Genomic DNA, 24,038 nt, shown 5'->3' on the forward strand with positions numbered 1-24,038 from the left:
ATTGTGCATTCACATACACAAAGTGTTCATAACAATTTGTGTTTCGAAATGAACAGCTGAACAACACCAGTGAACAGATATTTGAACATTTAACTTTAACAATTGCAACTTCATTACGCTCTAAGCCTAATTAACGTCCGTTTTATTTCAGACACACCATGAAGCTCATTCAGGTGCTGTTGTAAAGCTGCTATTGTACGCACATCAGTCTGTCCTACTGCACATGTGTCTGAGCTGCAGTGTACACGTGCAGCGAGTGTATTGCGACTGCACCGAGGAACTAGTCGCATTGTGAGTGATAGGGCAGTGGTCCGGTAAATGCAGGCGTGTCATGGCCATCCAGATGACGTTTTCTGGGCATGCTTAAATTAGCAGTTGCGCTCTTACTTGCTACTGGAGAGCCCTCGGTGACCCAGGAGTGCAGCTCAGCCAGCGCATTCTTCAGAGGCACTCAAGATTTTCTGACATGACCCAGTTTGCGATGATGCTACCAATGTACCAGCAGTTTTATGCCACCGGACAGAAATGATGCGATAGCAGTGGGTGTCACTATCCTCAGATTAGCTTCTGTCCATATTAGCATATAATCACAGTTGCATTTGTCAAAAGATAACAACAGCAGCAGCAGCAAGAACAACCACACCTATATGAGCCTCTATGTACCACAAATTTTCTTAATTTCACTCCATGGTATTTTCTCGAAAACAATTACATCTTTCATTCTCCCTGCAACTCACCCTTCTGTACACATTGAGGCCTCAATTATCCACTACCCTCTTATTAGCACTCATGAGCTTTTTATTTATCTTTATACATTGACAATAACATCCACAACCTATCACCATAAAAAACATTCACAAGCCCCATCAAGTATATTTATCTTTCTTTTATATTTATCTTTCTTTTTCATCCACTAGGGGGTCACTGGAGTACTCTTGGATATGGACGGGGCGTAGCCGGAAATGGCACATTTAAATATTTAAATTAGTAACTGGTCACCCCCTCCATACTCCCATAAACCCTTCAGTATTTTTCTGTGCCTCTAGTCGGAAGGTACATTGGACAGGATTGTCCTTCGATTCTTCAAGCAAGTTTATTTTTAGTTTTTTCTACCCACTCCCTTCCCAACTTATCAGAGAAGTGGGGTCCGGGATGGTGGGTGCCATGAAAAGGGCCCCGCCATTGACCACAATCAGCAGAGCTGATTGCAGCCTCAGGCTGCACAAAGAAGCTGGACCGTGCTTAGTTCAGAAGCCCGTGATAGCCTCCCCTGGTACAGGTAATGAGCGGTTAGGCATCTCACACTGCCGCCGCTCACTTGTGTTAGATGCAGGGGGTGAGGGCGCTATGTGGGGACATTATGTCTTATTTTTTTTATACACACTATATACCGTGCACCCTCCTGCCCAGCCGCGGACTGCACAGCAGCCGCTACTGGGCGCCAAGCAAGTGGACAATGTTCACAACAACACTTCCTTCCTGCCTGCCCAGCTGCGGACTGCATAGCAGCTGCCGCTGGGCGCCAAGCCACCATTCACTGGCTGTATTCCACTGCCCAGCCGCGGACTGCACAGCAGCCGCCACTGGGCGCTAAGCCGCCGCCGCTTCCCGGCCGGCCGCTCCCATACCCGCGCTCCCCAGTCCCTGGACGCCGCTTCCCCCCCTCCCTCCCGCGGTTAGCTTCTGCTAGCCGCTACCCGCGAGAGCTCAGGAGCCGCGAATGGCGGCTCCAGCGGCTCTGTATGCAGAGGGGGGAGAGGTAAAAGGCTGACTGCAGACAGCTCTCACTGCTGCCGCGGTCCGTCTCTGAGAAGGGAGATTGCGGGGAGAGGGGGGGTGAGTAATGCCCGCAGGGGAGGCCCCATAACTAAGCTGCGTTTAAGGCAGCAGACAGCTCAGGCTATTAAGCCTGTGCGGGGGTCAGTGATTTTTCAGGACTGCTGGGCACCTGTAAAGATGTGTATATATAGGGGTATATATGTATATCTATATGGATATGTGTGTATATTTATGGATATATATTTCCAAAAGTATGTTTGTGTGTGTGTGTGTGTATATATATATATATATATATATATATATATATATATACACACATATACATATACATGGGTCTTTGTATATGGCTACATCATGAGTATGTATCAATACACTTATCTTGCAATGGCAAGCACATGGCGGACACAATTTTAACGTTACTTCCTGCTTCTTTCCAGGAAGTGGCTGCACTACAACACTCGGACTCTGGGGGAGCCGGGGTGTTGTTAGGAATTTTTATTTTATTGGTTTTGTACACCTAGTTTCACTATTGTAGGTTAAACACGTGCACTGTAATGCGGATTCATACACACCTGCCTTACGTGATACTAAGCACGGTACTGTTCTGTCCTTCTGGGCTTACTGGTCAGTGCACATAATGAGTGCGTCTAATGTAAAGTAAACAAGCAGCTTCGCTGCAATGTCTGTCAGACAGTATGTCGAACAAATACGACTGCACATACCACGCGTATACTGCCTGGGGAGACTTTGTTATTATTTGTCTTATAAATTGACAGTTTCAGCTAGGTTGATTTCTGTCTATTCAATGCCAGCCCTCATATCACAGCCGGCCATTGATAATTAACTGGAAACCGTTTTTCCAGATAATGCGGTATGGTGGCTAAGCAGGGAACGCTGGTGTGTTTTCCATATTCAGCATATCTTACTAAGCAGCTCAGACGAATACGGACTCAAGCCGATCCTCTTTGGGGGATACTAGCGCGTCTTTGCCCTGGGTACACAGTAGGGGTGTTGCTTAGCCCTGCTTTGGTGCGGGTTTTGGGTTAACAAGACGGAATTGGCATGGCAATTCAGTTCACGTTTGCCCTCCAAGTAGAACACCTTATACTTCTCGCTGATCACACTTGTGAATCTGCTCAATATTTAGGTACAGCTTCTGTGGACGTCGGCCAGTTTAGTTTCCTTTCAGCTTCACTAGTTGCGGCACGACGTGCACTTTCGCTATGTTCTTAACAGAACGAAGTCTGAAGCATTACCTTACACTGGCTACAGGTTTTGTCCTTGTGGCCGGAGAGCCCCAGCCACGAGGGAAATGGCCGCCGTGGCACTGAAGGGGTTAACCCCTAGTGCCCGGCGCCATTTCAAAAGACAATGGGCGCTTGGCGCCAGATTTGAATACCGTGGGCGCTAGGCGCCGTGTTTAGAAATCTGTTTTAAAAATGTATTTTTTATGGTGTGCCGTGGTCCCGGACCCCTCCGGAGACCACGGCAGTGAGGGCATCCCCCGGCACGCTCAGCAGAGTGTGCGCGCCGGGGGAGAGGACAGCCGCTGACCGCCGGAGTCCGGGAGCTCCGCTCCCGGCAGCGGTCGGTGCAGCCCCGGGCGCACTGGAGTGTGCGCGCCGGGGAGAAGGGAGAGCCGCCGCTGGGGGCCGGGAGCTCTGCTCCCGGCGCCTCAGCCCGTTGGAGGTGGCCAGCCGCGGCAGCCGGGACGAACGTCCCGGGCTGCTGGGCAGCGAGGGGGGTGCGCCGCAGCCCGGCTCCCCGCCGAACGCTGCGGCGAGGCCACAAGTCAGCGCCGCTCATGGGGGACCGGGCTAGCCGGCTCCCTAGCGGCGTGGGTGCAATTAGGCTGGCAAGCAGGATGATGAGCGCTGCAACAGAGCCAGAGTCACGGCGGCCGGGACAAGTGTCCCGGGCCGCCGGGCTTCGGTACAGGGGGGTGCGCCGCTGCGTGCGGCGAGGCCACGAAGTTAGTGCCCCACTGGGGGGACAGGGAGAGCCGGCTCCCTGGACCCCAGTGGCAGGCATTACAGGGAGGATGGGGGGAAGCCAGCCCCATACCTCCAGCACAGACAGGGTCCTAGTAGCCAGGCTGCAGGACTAGGGTACAGTAGTTAACCAACCAGACATTGTTTAAATGTAATGACCTACAGTGTGTTGTAAGGCACTGCAGTGCCTAGGTATGTGGAGCCTGTGCAGGCTCAGAGTGTATTTAAATGTATAACATGTACAGTGTGATTTAAATGTAATGTATTTAAAGGTAAATTGCACTTACTTGGTTGTGTGTCCCAGGAGGGGGGAATCCATGGCTGTGCAGGCTGATGGATTCTCCCAGACCTTTTTCCCCAAAAATGGAATGCTTTCCCATCCAGCCTCACACTTCCAAGGGGCACAGGGAGAGAGAGAAGCAGCTCAGCTATGAAACAAGCTGAGTGGTTTCTTGGAGCTCCATGGAGATCACCCGTAGTGGCCAAGAGACCTGGACCGGGGAGCCAGGCTGCCCAGCTCTGGAGCCCAAATCCAGGCTGCAGGCAGTGAGATGGGTCCCGGGCAGGTTTCTGGAAGTCAGATTTAGGAGGGAAAACTTCCCCCAGCCAGACTGAACGGCACCGGGGAGTATCCTGATTCTCCAAGATGGGAGAGTCAAAGGAGACCGACCACTCCCCACTGTCCATAGGGGACAATGTTAGCTGTGCATGAGACCAAGGCATGCACAGCTCATGGGTAAACATTGATTGGTTGTGCACCACCGGGCGGGCTTACCCCCTGTGGTAAGGGGTCTTGGAGAGGGATAAAAGGAGGGTAGTTGGCCCATAGGAGTGTGTATTGTAACATCTTATTCTACTGAAAACATCTGATTGTATGCTGTTGCCCCTAGCAATAGGGAGGAGCCTTTTTAAAGGTTATTGAGCAATAAACATCCTTGCCTCAAGAAGACTGCTTCATCTTGTGACCTACAGGGTTAGGCCAAACCTAGCCCCGTCCTCTGGCTGTCCAGGGAAGCACCTAGCGTCTCCAAGCTCCGCCTTCCGCCAGCTACCGGTAGAGGCCTAGCAAGTGGCTAGTGGGGATTCGTCAGCACCACACAGCTGTGGTAAGGCAGTGCGTCGGCACATGCAGAACCGCGGTTCCAAACGCCACGGCAGGTTAGGAGTTTGGTGGTGGCAGCGAGAACCCGCCCACAGCGCAGTGGGTGGAGTCAGTAACAGGCGGTTACTGACGGTAAGCGGGAATCCCCTATGTGGTCAGGCCTCGTGCGGCTTGACCTTCCATTCTGTGCGCAGCCAACGGGACGCGAAAGCGGCGAGTGCTTTCGTACGGTACCGTCCTGTCACAGGGTCTATTAGTTAAGAAGTCTAAAATCCAATTACATAAACAGAAAGTCCAAATGATGCAATTTAGATATTAGTGTATTTGGAAGGATGGTATTGAATGCTGAACTAAAGTCAACAAAAAAAACTCTCTTTTAGCTTTGTTACTCCCCGTCTTCAGATTCAGTCTTCACTTTATACGCAACTGGATCACCTGCCTTAAAAGCCTGATTACGAACATGCAGCAAAGAACGAATGAACAAAGAATTGTAGAGCACAACGGCATTTGCTGCACTATATAAGTAACCATTAACAAATAATAGGGTGTTACACCAGCCAGGGATGTGGGAGGCCAGGATGAGGGGGTAGACCAGCCAGGGATGTGGGAGGCCAGGATGAGGGGGTAGACCAGCCAGGGATGTGAGAGGCCAGGATGAGGAGGTAGACCAGCCAGGGATGTGAGAGGCCAGGATGAGGAGGTAGACCAGCCAGGGATGTGAGAGGCCAGGATGAGGAGGGTAGACCAGCCAGGGATGTGAGAGGCCAGGATGAGGGGGTAGACCAGCCAGGGATGTGAGAGGCCAGGATGAGGGGGGTAGACCAGCCAGGGATGTGAGAGGCCAGGATAAGGGGGTAGACCAGCCAGGGATGTGGGACGCCAGGATGAGGGGGGTAGACCAGCCAGGGATGTGAGAGGCCAGGATGAGGAGGTAGACCAGCCAGGGATGTGGGAGGCCAGGATGAGGGGGTAGACCAGCCAGGGATGTGAGAGGCCAGGATGAGGGGGGTAGACCAGCCAGGGATGTGAGAGGCCAGGATGAGGGGGTAGACCAGCCAGGGATGTGGGAGGCCAGGATGAGGGGGTAGACCAGCCAGGGATGTGAGAGGCCAGGATGAGGGGGTAGACCAGCCAGAGATGTGAGAGGCCAGGATGAGGGGGGTAGACCAGCCAGGGATGTGAGAGGCCAGGATGAGGGGGTAGACCAGCCAGGGATGTGAGAGGCCAGGATGAGGGGGGTAGACCAGCCAGGGATGTGAGAGGCCAGGATTAGGGGGTAGACCAGCCAGGGATGTGGGACGCCAGGATGAGGGGGGTAGACCAGCCAGGGATGTGGGAGGCCAGGATGAGGGGGTAGACCAGCCAGGGATGTGGGAGGCCAGGATGAGGGGGTAGACCAGCCAGGGATGTGGGAGGCCAGGATGAGGGGGGTAGACCAGCCAGGGATGTGAGAGGCCAGGATGAGGGGGTAGACCAGCCAGGGATGTGGGACGCCAGGATGAGGGGGGTAGACCAGCCAGCGATGTGGGAGGCCAGGATGAGGGGGTAGACCAGCCAGGGATGTGGGAGGCCAGGATGAGGGGGGTAGACCAGCCAGGGATGTGGGACGCCAGGATGAGGGGGGTAGACCAGCCAGGGATGTGAGAGGCCAGGATGAGGGGGTAGACCAGCCAGGGATGTGGGAGGCCAGGATGAGGGGGTAGACCAGCCTGGGATGTGGGAGGCCAGGATGAGGGGGTTACACCAGCCAGGGATGTGGGACGCCAGGATGAGGGGGGTAGACCAGCCAGGGATGTGGGACACCAGGATGAGGGGGGTAGACCAGCCAGGGATGTGGGACGCCAGGATGAGAGGGGTAGACCAGCCAGGGATGTGGGAGGCCAGGATGAGGGGGTAGACCAGCCAGGGATGTGGGACACCAGGATGAGGGGGGTAGACCAGCCAGGGATGTAGGACGCCAGGATGAGGGGGGTAGACCAGCCAGGGATGTGGGACGCCAGGATGAGGGGGGTAGACCAGCCAGGGATGTGGGACGCCAGGATGAGAGGGGTAGACCAGCCAGGGATGTGGGACGCCAGGATGAGAGGGGTAGACCAGCCAGGGATGTGGGATGCCAGGATGAGGGGGTAGACCAGCCAGGGATGTGGGAGGCCAGTGAGGGGGGAGGGAGGGGGGGTATATAACAAATTAGGGGGTGGGAGGCCTGTACAAGATGTGTACACCAGCCAGGGATGAGAGAAGCCAGGATGAGGGGTATAAACCAGCCAGGGATGTGGGAGGCCAGGATAAGGGGGTAGACCAGCCAGGGATGTGGGACGCCAGGATGAGGGGGGTAGACCAGCCAGGGATGTGAGAGGCCAGGATGAGGAGGTAGACCAGCCAGGGATGTGGGAGGCCAGGATGAGGGGGTAGACCAGCCAGGGATGTGAGAGGCCAGGATGAGGGGGGTAGACCAGCCAGGGATGTGAGAGGCCAGGATGAGGGGGTAGACCAGCCAGGGATGTGGGAGGCCAGTATGAGGGGGGTAGACCAGCCAGGGATGTGGGAGGCCAGGATTAGGGGGGTAGACCAGCCAGGGATGTGGGAGGCCAGTATGAGGGGGGGGGGGGGGTATATAACAAATTAGGGGGTGGGAGGCCTGTACAAGATGTGTACACCAGCCAGGGATGAGGGAAGCCAGGATGAGGGGTATAATCCAGCCAGGGATGTGGGAGGCCAGTATGAGGGGGGTAGACCAGCCAGGGATGTGGGAGGCCAGGATTAGGGGGGTAGACCAGCCAGGGATGTGGGAGGCCAGTATGAGGGGGGGGGGGTATATAACAAATTAGGGGGCGGGAGGCCTGTACAAGATGTGTACACCAGCCAGGGATGAGGGAAGCCAGGATGAGGGGTATGAACCAGCCAGGGATGTGGGAGGCCAGTATGAGGGGGTAGACCAGCCAGGGATGTGGGAGGCCAGTATGAGGGGGGTAGACCAGCCAGGGATGTGGGAGGCCAGGATGAGGGGGGTAGACCAGCCAGGGATGTGGGAGGCCAGTATGAGGGGGGGGGGGGGGGGTATATAACAAATTAGGGGGTGGGAGGCCTGTACAAGATGTGTACACCAGCCAGGGATGAGGGAAGCCAGGATGAGGGGTATAAACCAGCCAGGGATGAGGGAGGCCAGTATGAGGGGGTTGACCAGCCAGGGATGTGGGAGGCCAGTATGAGGGGGGTAGACCAGCCAGGGATGTGGGAGGCCAGGATTAGGGGGGTAGACCAGCCAGGGATGTGGGAGGCCAGTATGAGGGGGGGGGGGGTGTATATAACAAATTAGGGGGTGGGAGGCCTGTACAAGATGTGCACACCAGCCAGGGGTGTGGGAGTCCAGGACAAAGGAGGTACACCAGCCAGGGGATTTTGGAATCCAGTATGAAGGTGGGAGGCCATTGTGAGGGGGGTACACTAGCCAGGGGGATGGGAGGCCAGAATGAAGAGGGTACACCAGTCAGTGAGTGGGAGGCCAGAACGAGGGGTGTACACCAGTCAGGATGATGGGAGGAGAGTATGAAGGGAGTACACAAAGCTAGGGGTAAGGGTGGTCAAGAAGAAGGTCCATGAACTAGGGGCTTGGGAGATCAGTATGAGTGGGATACATGAGCCGTGGGAAAAGTTGGCCAGGATGAAGGGGTAATACCGGCTATAAGGTATATATTGTCCAGGAGGGTCAGTGACCAGGATAAAGGGGGTCACCCCTTCTTCCTCCTCATCTTTATTTTTCTCACTCTTCCTCTTTCCTTCGCACGTCCTCCTTCTTTTCCACATCATTCTTCCTCTTCCGCACAGTCTACGATGCAACATCGTCCTGCAGCAGTCCACCCTCCTCATTTCCCATCAGTAGAAGACCCAACCCTTGTTCTCCTTCCAGTAACCACCTCATCCTCTCCGCAGGCTCGGGAGCAATGTCCTGGGGTTAACAACAAGCCGTACGTGTGCGAGAGTGGCCACTGCTGCGGGGAGACCGGCTGCTGTACCTACTACTACGAGCTGTGGTGTAAGTGACCCTTCCTGTCCTAGATACACTGCCACCTAGTGCACCGAGAAAGCGTGGATGATATCACAGACCACGCAGCTTAAATGAAGCGTCACGCAGCCTGGGCGTTGGTTAGTTTTTAGATCTGTGCATTTGGGGTTATACTGAGGGGTAATATAACACAGCCAGATTACGTATATATGTAACACATATTATGTAATACAACGTGGGAAGGGTGAGGGCTACAATAACTGTGCGTCTCTTCTCCCCCCTCGCAGGGTTCTGGCTCCTGTGGACTGTACTCATCCTCCTGAGTTGTTGCTGTGCCTATCGTCACCGTCGCGCCAAACTTCGCCTGCAACATCAGCAAAGGCAGCGTGAGATCAACCTTATTGCGTACCATCGTGCCTGCCACTATCCTCCATCTATGCTAGACCTTAGTAAGTCATCCCACATTAGTACATACCTGTACACTACGTTCTGTAAGAGTCCCGGGCTGCCTGGGTGTGTAGCAAGCAATTAATCTAGTTCTACAGTGACGTGTCAAAGGGGCAATTCTGGAAGTGTTCCAGGGTGAGGGCAGGCGACGTGCATGGTCATCCATTCGTGTCGTAGTATAACATCCTTCGTCCTGATATGGGGGACACGGACTGATATGGGGGACAAGGAGAAGTAGGCACTAGAATGGTTGGTAAGTTAGAACTCTCCCACCCTCATATTACCCCCCCCCCCCCCCCACCCTTTCTTTAGCTCCTCAGTTATTTGTTTTTGTGCCTGTAGGAGAGGCAATAAGGTTATTAAGGATTAGGGTTTTGCTTGCGTTCTAGCCTGTCCAGAAGGAGCAGGCATTAAACCAACGCCTGCAGCCAGCGTCTGTCAGATTTTTCACACAGAAGGGAACTGGAGAGTGACCGGTGGCTTACCTGGTGAAGATCCAGCGCCATTTGCAATACGGCAGCCACAAGAGCTGGTGGATGAACGTCTGGGTCTGGTGACTTTTGGCTGCTTCCGGGCAGTGATCCACACTGGTGCTGCTGCTGTGTCCGGTGGCAGTGTAAGAGCATCGGGGGTCATTCCGAGTTGATCGCTAGCTGCCGTTGTTCGCTGCGTAGCGATCAGTGAAAAATACGGCTAATCTGCGCATGCGTATGCACCGCAATGCGCACGCGCGTCGTTCGGGTACAAAGTCCAATATGGTTTTGCACTGGTTCTAGTGACGATTCCAATCGCACAGCCGAACGCAAGGAGATTGACAGGAAGTGGGAGTTTCTGGGTGGCAACTGACCGTTTTCTGGGAGTGTTTGGAAAAATGCAGGCGTGGCCGGGCGTTTGCTGAGCAGGTATCTGACGTCATTACCGCGACACTCGTCGCAGCAATCATCGCACAGAATAACTACAGGGCTGGTCTTGTTCTGCACAAAATGTGTTTGCAGGCGCTCTGCTGCGCAGGCGTTCGCACTTCTGCAAAGCGAAAATACACTCCCCCGTGGGCGGCGACTATGCGTTTGCACGGCTGCTAAAACCTGCTAGCGAGCGATCAACTCGGAATAACCCCCATTGTTCTGGTGTTCGTGTTTCTGCATTGCTAACACATACTTCAGGTTATTTACTTGTTTTCTCTAACGTCCTAAGTGGATGCTGGGGACTCCGTCAGGACCATGGGGATAGCGGCTCCGCAGGAGACAGGGCACAAAAAGTAAGCTTTTAGGATCACATGGTGTGTACTGGCTCCTCCCCCTATGACCCTCCTCCAAGCCTCAGTTAGGTTTTTGTGCCCGTCCGAGCAGGGTGCAATCTAGGTGGCTCTCCTAAAGAGCTGCTTAGAAAAAGTTTTTTAGGTTTTTTATTTTCAGTGAGTCCTGCTGGCAACAGGCTCACTGCATCGAGGGACTTAGGGGAGAGAATTTCAACTCACCTGCGTGCAGGATGGATTGGATTCTTAGGCTACTGGACACCATTAGCTCCAGAGGGAGTCGGAACACAGGTCTCACCCTGGGGTTCGTCCCGGAGCCGCGCCGCCGACCCCCCTTACAGATGCTGAAGATTGAAGGTCCGGAAACAGGCGGCAGAAGGCTCTTCAGTCTTCATGAAGGTAGCGCACAGCACTGCAGCTGTGCGCCATTGTTGTCACACACTTCACACCAGACGGTCACGGAGGGTGCAGGGCGCTGCTGGGGGCGCCCTGGGCAGCAATATATAATACCTTTTATGGCAAAAGAATACATCACATATAGCCATTAAGGCTATATGTATGTATTTAACCCATGCCAAATGTCTAAAACTCCGGGAGAAAAACCCGCCGGAATAGGGGGCGGGGCTTATTCTCCTCAGCACACAGCGCCATTTTCCTGCTCAGCTCCGCTGTGAGGAAGGCTCCCAGGACTCTCCCCTGCACTGCACTACAGAAACAGGGTAAAACAGAGAGGGGGGGCATATTTTGGCGATATTTTTATATATTTAAGCGGCTATAAGGAACAACACTTATATAGGGTTGTTCCCATATATATTATAGCGCTTGGGTGTGTGCTGGCAAACTCTCCCTCTGTCTCCCCAAAGGGCTAGTGGGGTCCTGTCTTCGATAAGAGCATTCCCTGTGTGTCTGCTGTGTGTCGGTACGTGTGTGTCGACATGTATGAGGACGATGTTGGCGTGGAGGCAGAGCAATTGCCGATAATGGTGATGTCACCCCCCAGGGAGTCGACACCGGAATGGATGGCTTTGTTTATGGAATTACGTGATAATGTCAGCACATTACAAAAATCAGTTGACGACATGAGACGGCCGGCAAACCAGTTAGTACCTGCCCAGGCGTCTCAGACACCGTCAGGGGCTGTAAAGCGCCCTTTACCACAGACCCAGACACAGACGCTGAATCTAGTGTCGACGGTGATGAAACAAACGTATTTTCAAGTAGGGCCACACGTTATATGATCACGGCAATGAAGGAGGCTTTGCATATCTCTGATACTACAAGTACCACAAAAAGGGGTATTATGTGGGGGGTGAAAAAACTACCTGTAGTTTTTCCTGAATCAGAGGAATTAAATGATGTATGTGATGAAGCGTGGGTTAACCCAGATAGAAAAATGCTAATTTCAAAAAAGTTATTAGCATTATACCCTTTCCCGCCAGAGGTTAGGGCGCGCTGGGAAACACCCCCTAGGGTGGATAAGGCGCTCACACGCTTATCGAAACAAGTGGCGTTACCGTCTCCTGATACGGCCGCCCTCAAGGATCCAGCTGATAGGAGGCTGGAAACTACCCTGAAAAGTATATACACTCATACTGGTGTTATACTGCGACCAGCCATCGCCTCAGCCTGGATGTGCAGTGCTGGGGTCGTCTGGTTGGATTCCCTGACTGAAAATATTGATACCCTGGATAGGGACAGTATTTTATTGACTATAGAGCAATTAAAGGATGCTTTCCTTTATATGCGAGATGCGCAGAGAGATATTTGCACTCTGGCATCGAGAGTAAATGCGATGTCCATATCTGCCAGAAGGAGTTTATGGACGCGACAGTGGTCAGGTGATGCGGATTCCAAACGACATATGGAAGTATTGCCGTATAAAGGGGAGGAATTATTTGGCGTCGGTCTATCGGATCTGGTGGCTGCGGCAACTGCCGGAAAATCCACTTTTTTACCTCAGACCCCCTCCCAACAGAAAAAGACACCGTCTTTTCAGCCGCAGTCCTTTCGTTCCTATAAGAACAAGCGGACAAAAGGACAGTCATATCTGCCTCGGGGCAGAGGAAGGGGTAAGAGAGGGCAGCAAGCAGCCCCTGCCCAGGAACAGAAGCCCTCCCAGGGTTCTGCAAAGCCCTCAGCATGATGCTGGGGCCTTACAAGCGGACTCAGGAACGGTGGGGGGTCGACTCAAGAATTTCAGCGCACAGTGGGCTTGCTCACAGGTGGACCCCTGGATTCTACAGGTAGTATCTCAGGGTTACAGGTTGGAATTCGAGAAGTCTCCCCCTCGCCGGTTCCTAAAGTCTGCTTTGCCAACGTCTCCCTCGGACAGGGCGATGGTACTGGAAGCCATTCACAAGCTGTTTGCTCAGCAGGTGATAGTCAAGGTACCCCTCCTACAACAGGGAAAGGGGTATTACTCCACGCTATTTGTGGTACCGAAGCCGGACGGCTCGGTAAGACCTATTCTAAATCTCAAATCTTTGAACCTGTACATACAAAAATTCAAGTTCAAGATGGAGTCACTCAGAGCAGTGATAGCGAATCTGGAAGAAGGGGACTTTATGGTGTCCCTGGACATAAAGGACGCTTACCTGCATGTCCCAATTTGCCCTTCACATCAAGGGTACCTCAGGTTCGTGGTGCAAAACTGTCATTATCAGTTTCAGACGCTGCCGTTTGGATTGTCCACGGCACCTCGGGTCTTTACCAAGGTAATGGCCGAAATGATGATCCTTCTACGAAGAAGAGGCGTATTAATTATCCCTTACTTGGACGATCTCCTGATAAGGGCAAGATCCAGAGAACAGCTGGAAGACGGAGTAGCACTAACCCAACTAGTGCTGCAACAACACGGGTGGATTCTGAATTTTCCAAAATCTCAGTTGACCCCGACGACACGTCTGCTGTTCCTGGGAATGATTCTGGACACGGTTCAGAAAAAGGTGTTTCTTCCGGAGGAGAAAGCCAGGGAGTTATCCGAACTTGTCAGGAACCTCCTAAAACCAGGGACAGTGTCTGTGCATCAATGCACAAGAGTCCTGGGAAAGATGGTGGCTTCTTACGAAGCGATTCCATTCGGCAGATTCCACGCACGAACTTTTCAGTGGGATCTGCTGGACAAATGGTCCGGATCGCATCTGCAGATGCATCAGCGGATAACCTTATCGCCACGGACAAGGGTGTCTCTTCTGTGGTGGTTGCAGAGTGCTCATCTGTTAGAGGGCCGCAGATTCGGCATACAGGACTGGGTCCTGGTGACCACGGATGCCAGTCTGAGAGGCTGGGGAGCGGTCACACAAGGAAGAAACTTCCAGGGAGTATGGTCAAGCCTGGAGATGTCTCTTCACATAAATATACTGGAGCTAAGAGCGATTTACAATGCTCTAAGTCTGGCAAAACCCCTGCTTCAGGGTCAGCCGGTGTTGATCCAGTCGGACAACATCACGGCAGTCGCCCACGTAAACAGACAGGGCGGCACAAGAAGCAGGACAGCAATGGCAGAAGCTGCAAGGACTCTTCGCTGGGCGGAAGATCATGTGATAGCACTGTCAGCAGTATTCATTCCGGGAGCGGACAACTGGGAAGCAGACTTCCTCAGCAGACACGATCTACACCCGGGAGAGTGGGGACTTCATCCAGAAGTCTTCCACATGATTGTGAACCGTTGGGAAAAACCAATGGTGGATATGATGGCGTCCCGCCTCAACAAAAAACTGGACAGGTATTGCGCCAGGTCAAGAGATCCTCAGGCAATAGCTGTGGACGCTCTGGTAACACCGTGGGTGTTCCAGTCAGTGTATGTGTTCCCTCCTCTGCCTCTCATACCAAAAGTACTGAGAATTATACGGCAAAAGGGAGTAAGAACGATACTAGTGGCTCCGGATTGGCCAAGAAGAACTTGGTACCCGGAACTTCAAGAGATGCTCACGGAGGATCCGTGGCCTCTACCTCTAAGACGGGACCTGCTTCAGCAGGGACCGTGTCTATTCCAAGACTTACCGCGGCTGCGTTTGACGGCATGGCGGTTGAACGCCGAATTCTAAAGGAAAAAGGCATTCCGGAAGAGGTCATTCCTACACTGGTAAAGGCCAGGAAGGAGGTGACTGCACAACATTATCACCGCATTTGGAGGAAATATGTTGCGTGGTGTGAGGCCAGGAAGGCCCCCACGGAGGAATTTCAACTGGGTCGATTCCTACATTTCCTGCAAACAGGATTGTCTATGGGCCTCAAATTGGGGTCCATTAAGGTTCAAATTTCGGCCCTGTCGATTTTCTTCCAGAAAGAATTGGCTTCAGTTCCTGAAGTCCAGACTTTTGTAAAAGGAGTACTACATATACAGCCCCCGGTTGTGCCCCCAGTGGCACCGTGGGATCTTAATGTAGTCTTGGATTTTCTAAAATCCCATTGGTTTGAGCCGCTCAAATCGGTGGAGATGAAGTATCTTACATGGAAAGTAACCATGCTACTGGCCCTGGCTTCAGCCAGGAGAGTATCAGAATTGGCGGCTTTATCATATAAGAGCCCATATCTGATTTTCCATACGGACAGGGCAGAACTGCGGACGCGTCCTCATTTTCTGCCTAAGGTGGTGTCAGCGTTTCACCTGAACCAGCCTATTGTGGTGCCTGCGGCTACTAACGAGTTGGAGGATTCCAAGTTGTTGGACGTGGTCCGGGCATTGAAAATATATATTTCAAGAACGGCTGGAGTCAGAAAGTCTGACTCACTGCTTATATTGTATGCACCCAACAAGATGGGTGCTCCTGCTTCTAAGCAGACGATTGCTCGTTGGATTTGTAGCACAATTCAACTTGCACATTCTGTGGCAGGCTTGCCACAACCTAAATCTGTCAAGGCCCATTCCACAAGGAAAGTGGGCTCATCCTGGGCGGCTGCCCGGGGAGTCTCGGCATTACAACTCTGCCGAGCTGCTACTTGGTCAGGGGCAAACACGTTTGCAAAATTCTACAAATTTGATACCCTGGCTGAGGAGGACCTTGAGTTCTCTCATTCGGTGCTGCAGAGTCATCCGCACTCTCCCGCCCGTTTGGGAGCTTTGGTATAATCCCCATGGTCCTGACGGAGTCCCCAGCATCCACTTAGGACGTTAGAGAAAATAAGAATTTACTTACCGATAATTCTATTTCTCGTAGTCCGTAGTGGATGCTGGGCGCCCATCCCAAGTGCGGATTGTCTGCAATACTTGTACATAGTTATTGTTACAAAAAAATCGGGTTGTTATTTGTTGTGAGCCGTCTGTTCAGAGGCTCCTACGTTTGTCATACTGTTAACTGGGTTCAGATCACAAGTTATACGGTGTGATTGGTGTGGCTGGTATGAGTCTTACCCGGGGTTCAATATCCTTCCTTATTGTGTACGCTCGTCCGGGCACAGTACCTAACTGAGGCTTGGAGGAGGGTCATAGGGGGAGGAGCCAGTACACACCATGTGATCCTAAAAGCTTACTTTTTGTGCCCTGTCTCCTGCGGAGCCGCTATCCCCATGGTCCTGACGGAGTCCCCAGCATCCACTACGGACTACGAGAAATAGAATTATCGGTAAGTAAATTCTTATTTTCTTTATCTTTGTTTCTTTTATTTGAATTAATTAGACTTTTTTTTTCTATTTTTCAAATTTCTAAAGTGTTATTGTAAAAAAAAAAAAAAGAGAGCAGAAAGAGTTCTGCATTTGTTTGATACAGTTTAGAAAAAATAGGGGGGGAGGAGATATAGGTTACAGACGCCGTTCTTGTATCTTTGTGAGTGTTTTCGCTTGGTGGTGATGGCACAGTACGTCTCCAAAGGGAGATAAAGCCCCCATAGCTAAGCAAGGGGCAGTACTTCCGGTACATTATACATGTTCTAAATGTTCTCCTAAAGTCATTAAATAGAGCAAAGGGCAGGGGTCCCTTTATACAGAGTGTGAGGCTGAGGCACTTGGTCAACACTCACCAAGAACACTCCACCAGTGGAGGTGTTGACACTATGAGCAAAGGTGTTGGCTCAATACATTGCTGACTTACCAAAGGAAGTGCGCAATGTCCATAGCCAGGTAAGTGCTTTGGCTTTGAGGCAGGCCCCTTCCCCTGAAATAGTGACTATACCCCAGATTCAGTATTATCTTTACAAATGGATAGGCTTTAGAAAATCTGTTCATCTTTGGAAGCGGTCCTGGTTTCGTCTAGGACTGGTGTTTGTAAACGCCAGCCTACACAGATGGTGCATTTTCCTAGGGAAGAGGATTTGGACAGTGGTTGATCAGGACTGGCGAGACCACTCTGGTTTGGAAGATAGGTCTCATGATTGTTTGGGAGTCACTGAGCTTATTCAGGCTATCTGCCAGACCTTTAAGATGGAGGATGAGGAGCCTTATGCTTCAGTGGTTCCTTCAGGATTATATAAAGAAAGGAGGAGGTTTTGACCTTTTCTTAATTTTCTAATTTTTCAGACGTTTTGGGTGAAGCTTGGCTTAAACCCAATAACAAAATTAAACTTACAGCATTTCTTAAATATACGTATACCTTTTTTGACAAGGATACATCAGTATAGGAGGTACCTCCAGCAGTGGAACCCTCGATCGCCCATTTAGCCAAATCCACGGTCCTTCCAACAACCACTCTGCTGCCATTATGGATCATACTGATCATAAGTGTGAATCCTTCGTTATTTTTTTTTTTTTTTTCAGTAACAGGTACTACCTTGCGCTCAGCTTTGGCAGGGACCTGGGCTACCACACTTATAGAGGCCTGGTCAGACCAGCTGGACCAGACGGTTCCTCTGGCCCCATCTTAATTTAAAAAGGCTCAACTTATAAGTGCAGAAGTCCAAGATGGAGTCTTTAGACTCTGTAATTGCTTCTATGGAAGGAGGAGAATTTCTTGTGTCCCTCAGTATCAAGGATGCATATCTGCACATGCCAATTTGAGAACGAGATGATGAACTATTGCGTTTTGCATCAGGTCTCCTTCATTTTCAATTTCAGGCCTCGCCCTTTGTGCTTTCTACCACGCAAAGGGTGTTTACCAATATTGTGTCACCTATGGTAGCTATACCGCGTGCATCATCAGGGAGCTATGGTAATTGCTTACCTAGACAACCAGCTGATCAAAGCGTCAGCAGATCTACTCAGTACTCACAGATTATGTCAACTCTGGAATTCCACCACTGGGTACTTAACCTGCCGTAATCCAATTTGGTCTCAGCACGGAGGAAAGCTGGTAGCCACATTTGAGGCACTTCCTTTTGCACGCTTTAACTTCAGGCCCCCTCGGCATTTTAACCTTTGGCGTTGGAGGAGATGGGCTCCTTGCGTAGATTGGCACTTATTCCCCCTGTCCATACAAACACTTCAACCCTGGATTTGTGGCTCCGCACTCCCAACTTGTCCAGTCGCTGCCAGTTTTCTCCCTCAAAATGAACACTAGTCATGACAGATGCCAGTCTTCAGGGATGGGGTGCAGTGACTTTAGGGTTCCAATTCCAGGGTGTTTGGTCAGTGAACATCTATCAATGTGCTAGAACTATGAGCAGTTTTTCGTGGTCCCTACATTAGGACACATTCAACCAGATTGTGGAGAAACGGGGTCTGCCGCATATTCTAGATCTCATGGCATCCAGGTTGAACAGAAAGCTTCTGAGGTATGGGGCACAGTCCAAGGATCCACAGGCAAGCGTGGTAGATTCCTTGACGTGGTCCTTTGAATTAGATCATGGAGGCTGCTGCTGCGAGTCCATTCTTTCATCCAGATTGGCCTCTGTTAGCTTTATTGGCATGGTACTTGAGACCAGTCTCTTGAGGTCCAACGGGTTTTCTACAGCTGTTATCCAACCAGTGTTACAGGCACATAGGTTATCCACTTCAACAATTAATCATAGGCTGTGGAGATATTCCATACGATGGTGCGAAGCTTAGAACGTTTTGGATGCTTGGTTTCGCTTACCACGTCCACTTTCTTTTTTACAAGATGGAATGTCCCAAGGCCTCCTCATCTCTTCCCTGAGTAGTCAAGTTTCGGCCTTGTCTATACTTTTTCAGATGCATCTAGCATCCTTTCCAGATGTCAGAACTTTCATGCAAGTGGTATTGCATGTCCAGCCACCTTATGTTCCAGAATAGGACTTTAAGTTAGTTTTGGCTGATCTTCAGCGGGTTCCTTTTGAGCCATTAGAGATGGTGGAAATAGGGAATTAACTTGGAAGGTAGGGTTTGGTTTGGTTTGGCTATTTCCTCAGCTCACAATGTGTCTGAGTTTTTTTATTTGATTTTTTTTTTTAAATTTGAACCAAGTGGCTCTCCGCACTCGGCGGCCCTTTATTTCTAAGGTAGTTGCACATTTTCACCTGAATTAAGAGACTGTTGTTCCTGTTTTGCACCCATCAGATACAGAGAGTCCCATCTGATTTCCGGATGTGGTACGAGCACTCTGGATATATGTGGATAGGACTGCTGCTTTGCGTAAGAATAATTGTGTTTTACTGCTTGATGACACTCATTAGAGAGGTTGACCAGGGTCAAAGAATTCTATTGCTCAATGGATCACTTCAGCCATTAAGCAGTCTTATGTAGCCGTGGGCAAGTCTGTCTCATTCAACTCGGGCTGTGATCGCTTCTTGAACCGCTTAGCACGGTGCCTCGATTGTTCAGCTGTGCAGGGTGGTCACTTGGCCCTGGGCACACACGTGTACCAAATGTAATCATTTCCACACGTTTGCGGCTAAGGATGCGAGGTTTGCATACGGCATGGCCTGTGCGTGATCTCTCCATCTTGAGTCTTGCTTTGGGAAATTCCAGCATCCGTGTTCCCCAGATTAGGGTGAAATAAGTTACCGTAAAATCAATCCCTGTAAATCTAGTCTGGTGACACCGAGTCCTCTCCCTGCTGTGTTGTTGATTTTATAGGTTTCTCTTCAACACTATTTTCTCCTTTTGGGGTTTGGGTAGAAAGATCACTGAGGAGCTGGGGAAAGGGGAGGGTTATATGTGCGAGGGGGAGTTTCCGCTCCTTAACCATTTCAGTGCCTCTCCCTCATATGCCAGCGTCGGTGTTCCCCAGAGTTGACTTGGAGGAATTGATTTTTTGGTGAGTATCAAGAAAATCCTCTCTGTCACCGCACGCCCCGGGGTGCGAGGTAAACTGCACCTGGGGGCTAATTCAGACCTGATCGCTAGGCTGCGTTTTAGTACGGCGGGCGATCAGGTCTAAACTGCACTTGCGTATGTACCGCAATGCGCAGGCGCGTGGCACGGGTACAGAGCGGATCACCGCTCAGCAATGGGTTTGTGCGAAGGATCCATTCGCACGGGCGTTCGCAAGGAGATTGACAGGAAGAAGGCGTTTGTGGGTGGCATCTGACCGTTTTCTGGGAGTGGTTGGAAAAACGCAGGCGTGCCCAAGTGTTTGCAGGGAGGGTGGGCCTAATTCAAGATTATCAGCAACTGCAAATGCGTTAGCATTTAATCGATACAATGTGCACACGCAAAATTTGCACGGATCATGGGGGTGATTCCGAGTTGTTCGCTCGCTAGGAGATTTTAGCAGCATTGCACACGCTAAGCCGCCGCCCTCTGGGAGTGAATCTTAGCTTAGCAGAATAGTGAACGAAAGATTCGCAGAATAGCAAAAAGAAAATTCTTAGCAGTTTCTGAGTATCTCCAGACTTACTCACAAATAGCGATCAGCTCAGTCCATTTAGTTCCTGGTTTGACATCACAAACACGCCCTGCGTTCGGCCAGCCACTCCCCCGTTTCTCCAGACACTCCCGCGTTTTATCCTGGCACGCCTGCGTTTTTCTGCACACTCCCAGAAAACGGGCAGTTTCCGCCCAGAAACACCCACTTCTTGTCAATCACACTACGATCACTTTAACTATGGAAATTCTTCGTTCGGACGTGAGTAAATCTACTAAGTTTTGTGCTAAAATACTTACCGCATGCGCACTGCGTACCATGCGCATTTTCACCTTAATCGCTCCGTTGCGAAAATCGTCAACAAGCGAACAACTCGGAATGACCCCCATGTCCGCCGCTATATTTGTGTACGGAATAGAGTAAAAATCACCTCCGCTAAATTATTCAGCAGACTTGCACATAAATACAACCCCTGTACTCCACAATGTAAAGAAGGCGTGGCGGGGGAGTGTCTGTGGGCGGTCTCCGCAAGGTTACAGATCTGGGCGTGTAGTGGCAGCATGTACCTGGGTCCAGGGCGGCGCAGACGCAGATCTGCAGACAGACAAGTATAAGGTACAGAAATATTCAGTGCAGATTCTGGGCAGGTATAGCGCTACCACACTCTGCAAGTCACTATAACGGCGGCAGTAACATCGATGGTTGAAGCGGTTGCTGCACAATTAGTGAATAGTAAATCACACGCAGCTCGTCTGCTGCCTCACCATTTTATCTGCAGGGTTTTGACTCTTATGCATTCTGAACTTCAAGTTTTGTTCCTTTGTTCAGCTTATGTCGGTGAACGCATCATTCACACTGTTCATCATTACAGGTCAGGACATTAGTAACATATGCACATTACCCTGTGTCTGTAGGGTATAAGTTCACATGGTCGACCATGTTATGGTCGACAGTAATTAGGTCGACCACTATTGGTCGACATTGACATGGGCACATGGTCGACACATGAGAATGGTCGACACATGAAAAGGTCGACATGAGTTTTTTAACTTTTTTTTTCTTTTGGGGAATTTTTCCATACTTTACAATCCACGTGGACTACGATTGGAACGGTAATCTGTGCCGAGCAAAGCGGTAGCGGAGCGAAGGCGCCATGCCCGAAGCATGTCGAGCGAAGCGAGCCATGCGAGGGGACGCGGTGCACTAATTGGGGTTCCCAGTCACTTTACGCAAAAAACAACACAAAAAAGTACAAAAACTCATGTCGACCTTTTCATGTGTCGACCATTTTCATGTGTCGACCATGTTTCCATGTTGACCATGTCAATGTCGACCAATAGTGGTCGACCTAATGACTGTCGACCATAACATACCGGAACCTGTCTGAAGTCTCATTTACTGGGAACACTGAGGCAGAGGTTCTCTTACTGCAAATTACGCTAATCTGTAAAGAATCGACAGTATAATGGCATCTAACGCTAGTGTGCTTAGCGTTCAGGGTGACTCCTATTTCTGTATTTGGATTTGTTTTTTGGTAGTTTGCTTTGTGGGTGTGTATTTTTTTTGTGTGCAGATTTGCGTTCACTTTGCAATTGATTTCAACTATGCTTTTACTAATACTCCGCTCTCCCTCTTCTGTCTGTGGGGTGGTAGGGTTACTCTGTGTCCGCTCTCCCTCTTCTGTCTGTGGGGTGGTAGGGTTACTCTGTGTCCGCTCTCCCTCTTCTGTCTGTGGGGTGGTAGGGTTACTCTGTATCCGCTCTCCCTCTTGTGTATGTGGGGTGGTAGGGTTACTCTGTATCTGCTCTCCGTCTTGTGTCTGTGGGGCTGTAGGGTTACTCTGTATCCGCTCTCCCTCTTCTGTCTGTGGGGTGGTAGGGTTACTCTGTGTCCGCTCTCCGTCTTGTGTCTGTGGGGTGGTAGGGTTACTCTGCATCCGCTCTCCCTCTTCTGTCTGTGGGGTGGTAGGGTTACTCTGTGTCCGCTCTCCCTCTTCTGTCTGTGGGGCTGTAGGGTTACTCTGTATCCGCTCTACCTCTTCTGTCTGTGGGGTGGTAGGGTTACTCTGTGTCCGCTCTCCCTCTTCTGTCTGTGGGGCTGTTAGGTTACTCTGTGTCCGCTCTCCCTCTTCTGTCTGTGGGGCTGTAGGGTTACTCTGTGTCCGCTCTCCCTCTTCTGTCTGTGGGGCTGTAGGGTTACTCTGTGTCCGCTCTCCGTCTTGTGTCTGTGGGGTGGTAGGGTTACTCTGTATCCGCTCTCCCTCTTGTGTCTGTGGGGTGGTAGGGTTACTCTGTATCCGCTCTCCGTCTTGTGTCTGTGGGGTGGTAGGGTTACTCTGTGTCCGCTCTCTGTCTTATGTCTGTTGGCTGTAGGGTTACTCTGTGTCCGCTCTCCCTCTTCTGTCTGTGGGGCGGTAGGGTTACTCTGTGTCCGCTCTCCGTCTTGTGTCTGTGGGGTGGTAGGGTTACTCTGTATCCGCTCTCCCTCTTCTGTCTGTGGGGCTGTAGGGTTACTCTGTATCCGCTCTCCCTCTTCTGTCTGTGGGGCTGTAGGGTTACTCTGTGTCCGCTCTCCGTCTTGTGTCTGTGGGGTGGTAGGGTTACTCTGTATCCGCTCTCCCTCTTCTGTCTGTGGGGCTGTAGGGTTACTTTGTGTCCCCTCTCCGTCTTTTGTCTGTGGGGTTACTCTGTGTCCGCTCTCCCTCTTCTATCTGTGGGGTGGTAGGGTTACTCTGTGTCCGCTCTCCGTCTTGTGTCTGTGGGGTTACTCTGTATCCGCTCTCCCTCTTCTGTCTGTAGGGTGATACAGTTACTCTGTATCCGCTCTCCCTCTTCTGTCTGTGGGGCTACTCTGTATTCACTCTCCGTCTTCTGTCTGTGGGGCTGTAGGGTTACTCTGTATCCGCTCTCCGTCTTGTGTCTGTGGGGTTACTCTGTATCCGCTCTCCCTCTTGTGTCTGTGGGGCGGTAGGGTTACTCTGTGTCCGCTCTCCGTCTTGTGTCTGTGGGGTGGTAGGGTTACTCTGTGTCCGCTCTCCATCTTGTGTCTGTGGGGTGGTAGGGTTACTCTGTATCCGCTCTCCGTCTTGTGTCTGTGGGGTGGTAGAGTTACTCTGTGTCCGCTCTCCGTCTTGTGTCTGTGGGGTGGTAGAGTTACTCTGTGTCCGCTCTCCGTCTTGTGTCTGTGGGGTGGTAGGGTTACTCTGTATCCACTCTCCGTCTTGTGTCTGTGGGGTGGTAGGGTTACTCTGTGTCCGCTCTCCGTCTTGTGTCTGTGGGGTGGTAGGGTTACTCTGTGTCCGCTCTCCGTCTTGTGTCTGTGGGGTGGTAGGGTTACTCTGTGTCCGCTCTCCGTCTTGTGTCTGTGGGGCTGTAGGGTTACTCTGTGTCCGCTCTCCCTCTTCTGTCAGTAGGGTGATACAGTTACTCTGTGTCCGCTCTCCCTCTTGTGTCTGTGGGGTGGTAGGGTTACTCTGTATCCGCTCTCCCTCTTCTGTCTGTGGGGCGCTGGGGTTACTCTGTATCCGCTCTCCCTCTTCTGTCTGTGGGGTGGTAGGGTTACTCTGTATCCACTCTCCCTCTTCTGTCTGTGGGGCGCTGGGGTTACTCTGTATCCGCTCTCCCTCTTCTGTCTGTGGGGTGGTAGGGTTACTCTGTATCCGCTCTCCCTCTTCTGTCTGTGGGGCGCTGGGGTTACTCTGTATCCGCTCTCCCTCTTCTGTCTGTGGGGCGCTGGGGTTACTCTGTATCCGCTCTCCCTCTTGTGTTTGTGGGGTGGTAGGGTTACTCTGTATCCACTCTCCGTCTTGTGTCTGTGGGGTGGTAGGG

At 51.5% G+C, this 24,038-nt stretch overlaps 1 protein-coding gene across 1 annotated transcript in view; it reads left to right on the forward strand.

The window, feature by feature from the left end:
- The window catches only part of WBP1 (WW domain binding protein 1), a 67,655-nt gene that overhangs the window by 13,290 nt on the left and 30,327 nt on the right, over window positions 1–24,038 (forward strand). The window contains exons 2-3 of the mRNA XM_063925701.1: window positions 8,803–8,905; window positions 9,163–9,324. Of these exons, the coding sequence (XP_063781771.1) occupies window positions 8,803–8,905; window positions 9,163–9,324 (265 nt within the window). The remainder of the gene's footprint in view (window positions 1–8,802; window positions 8,906–9,162; window positions 9,325–24,038) is intronic.

Source organism: Pseudophryne corroboree, chromosome 1, assembly GCF_028390025.1.
Source record: "Pseudophryne corroboree isolate aPseCor3 chromosome 1, aPseCor3.hap2, whole genome shotgun sequence".
In the NCBI taxonomy this organism is placed as follows: domain Eukaryota; kingdom Metazoa; phylum Chordata; class Amphibia; order Anura; family Myobatrachidae; genus Pseudophryne; species Pseudophryne corroboree.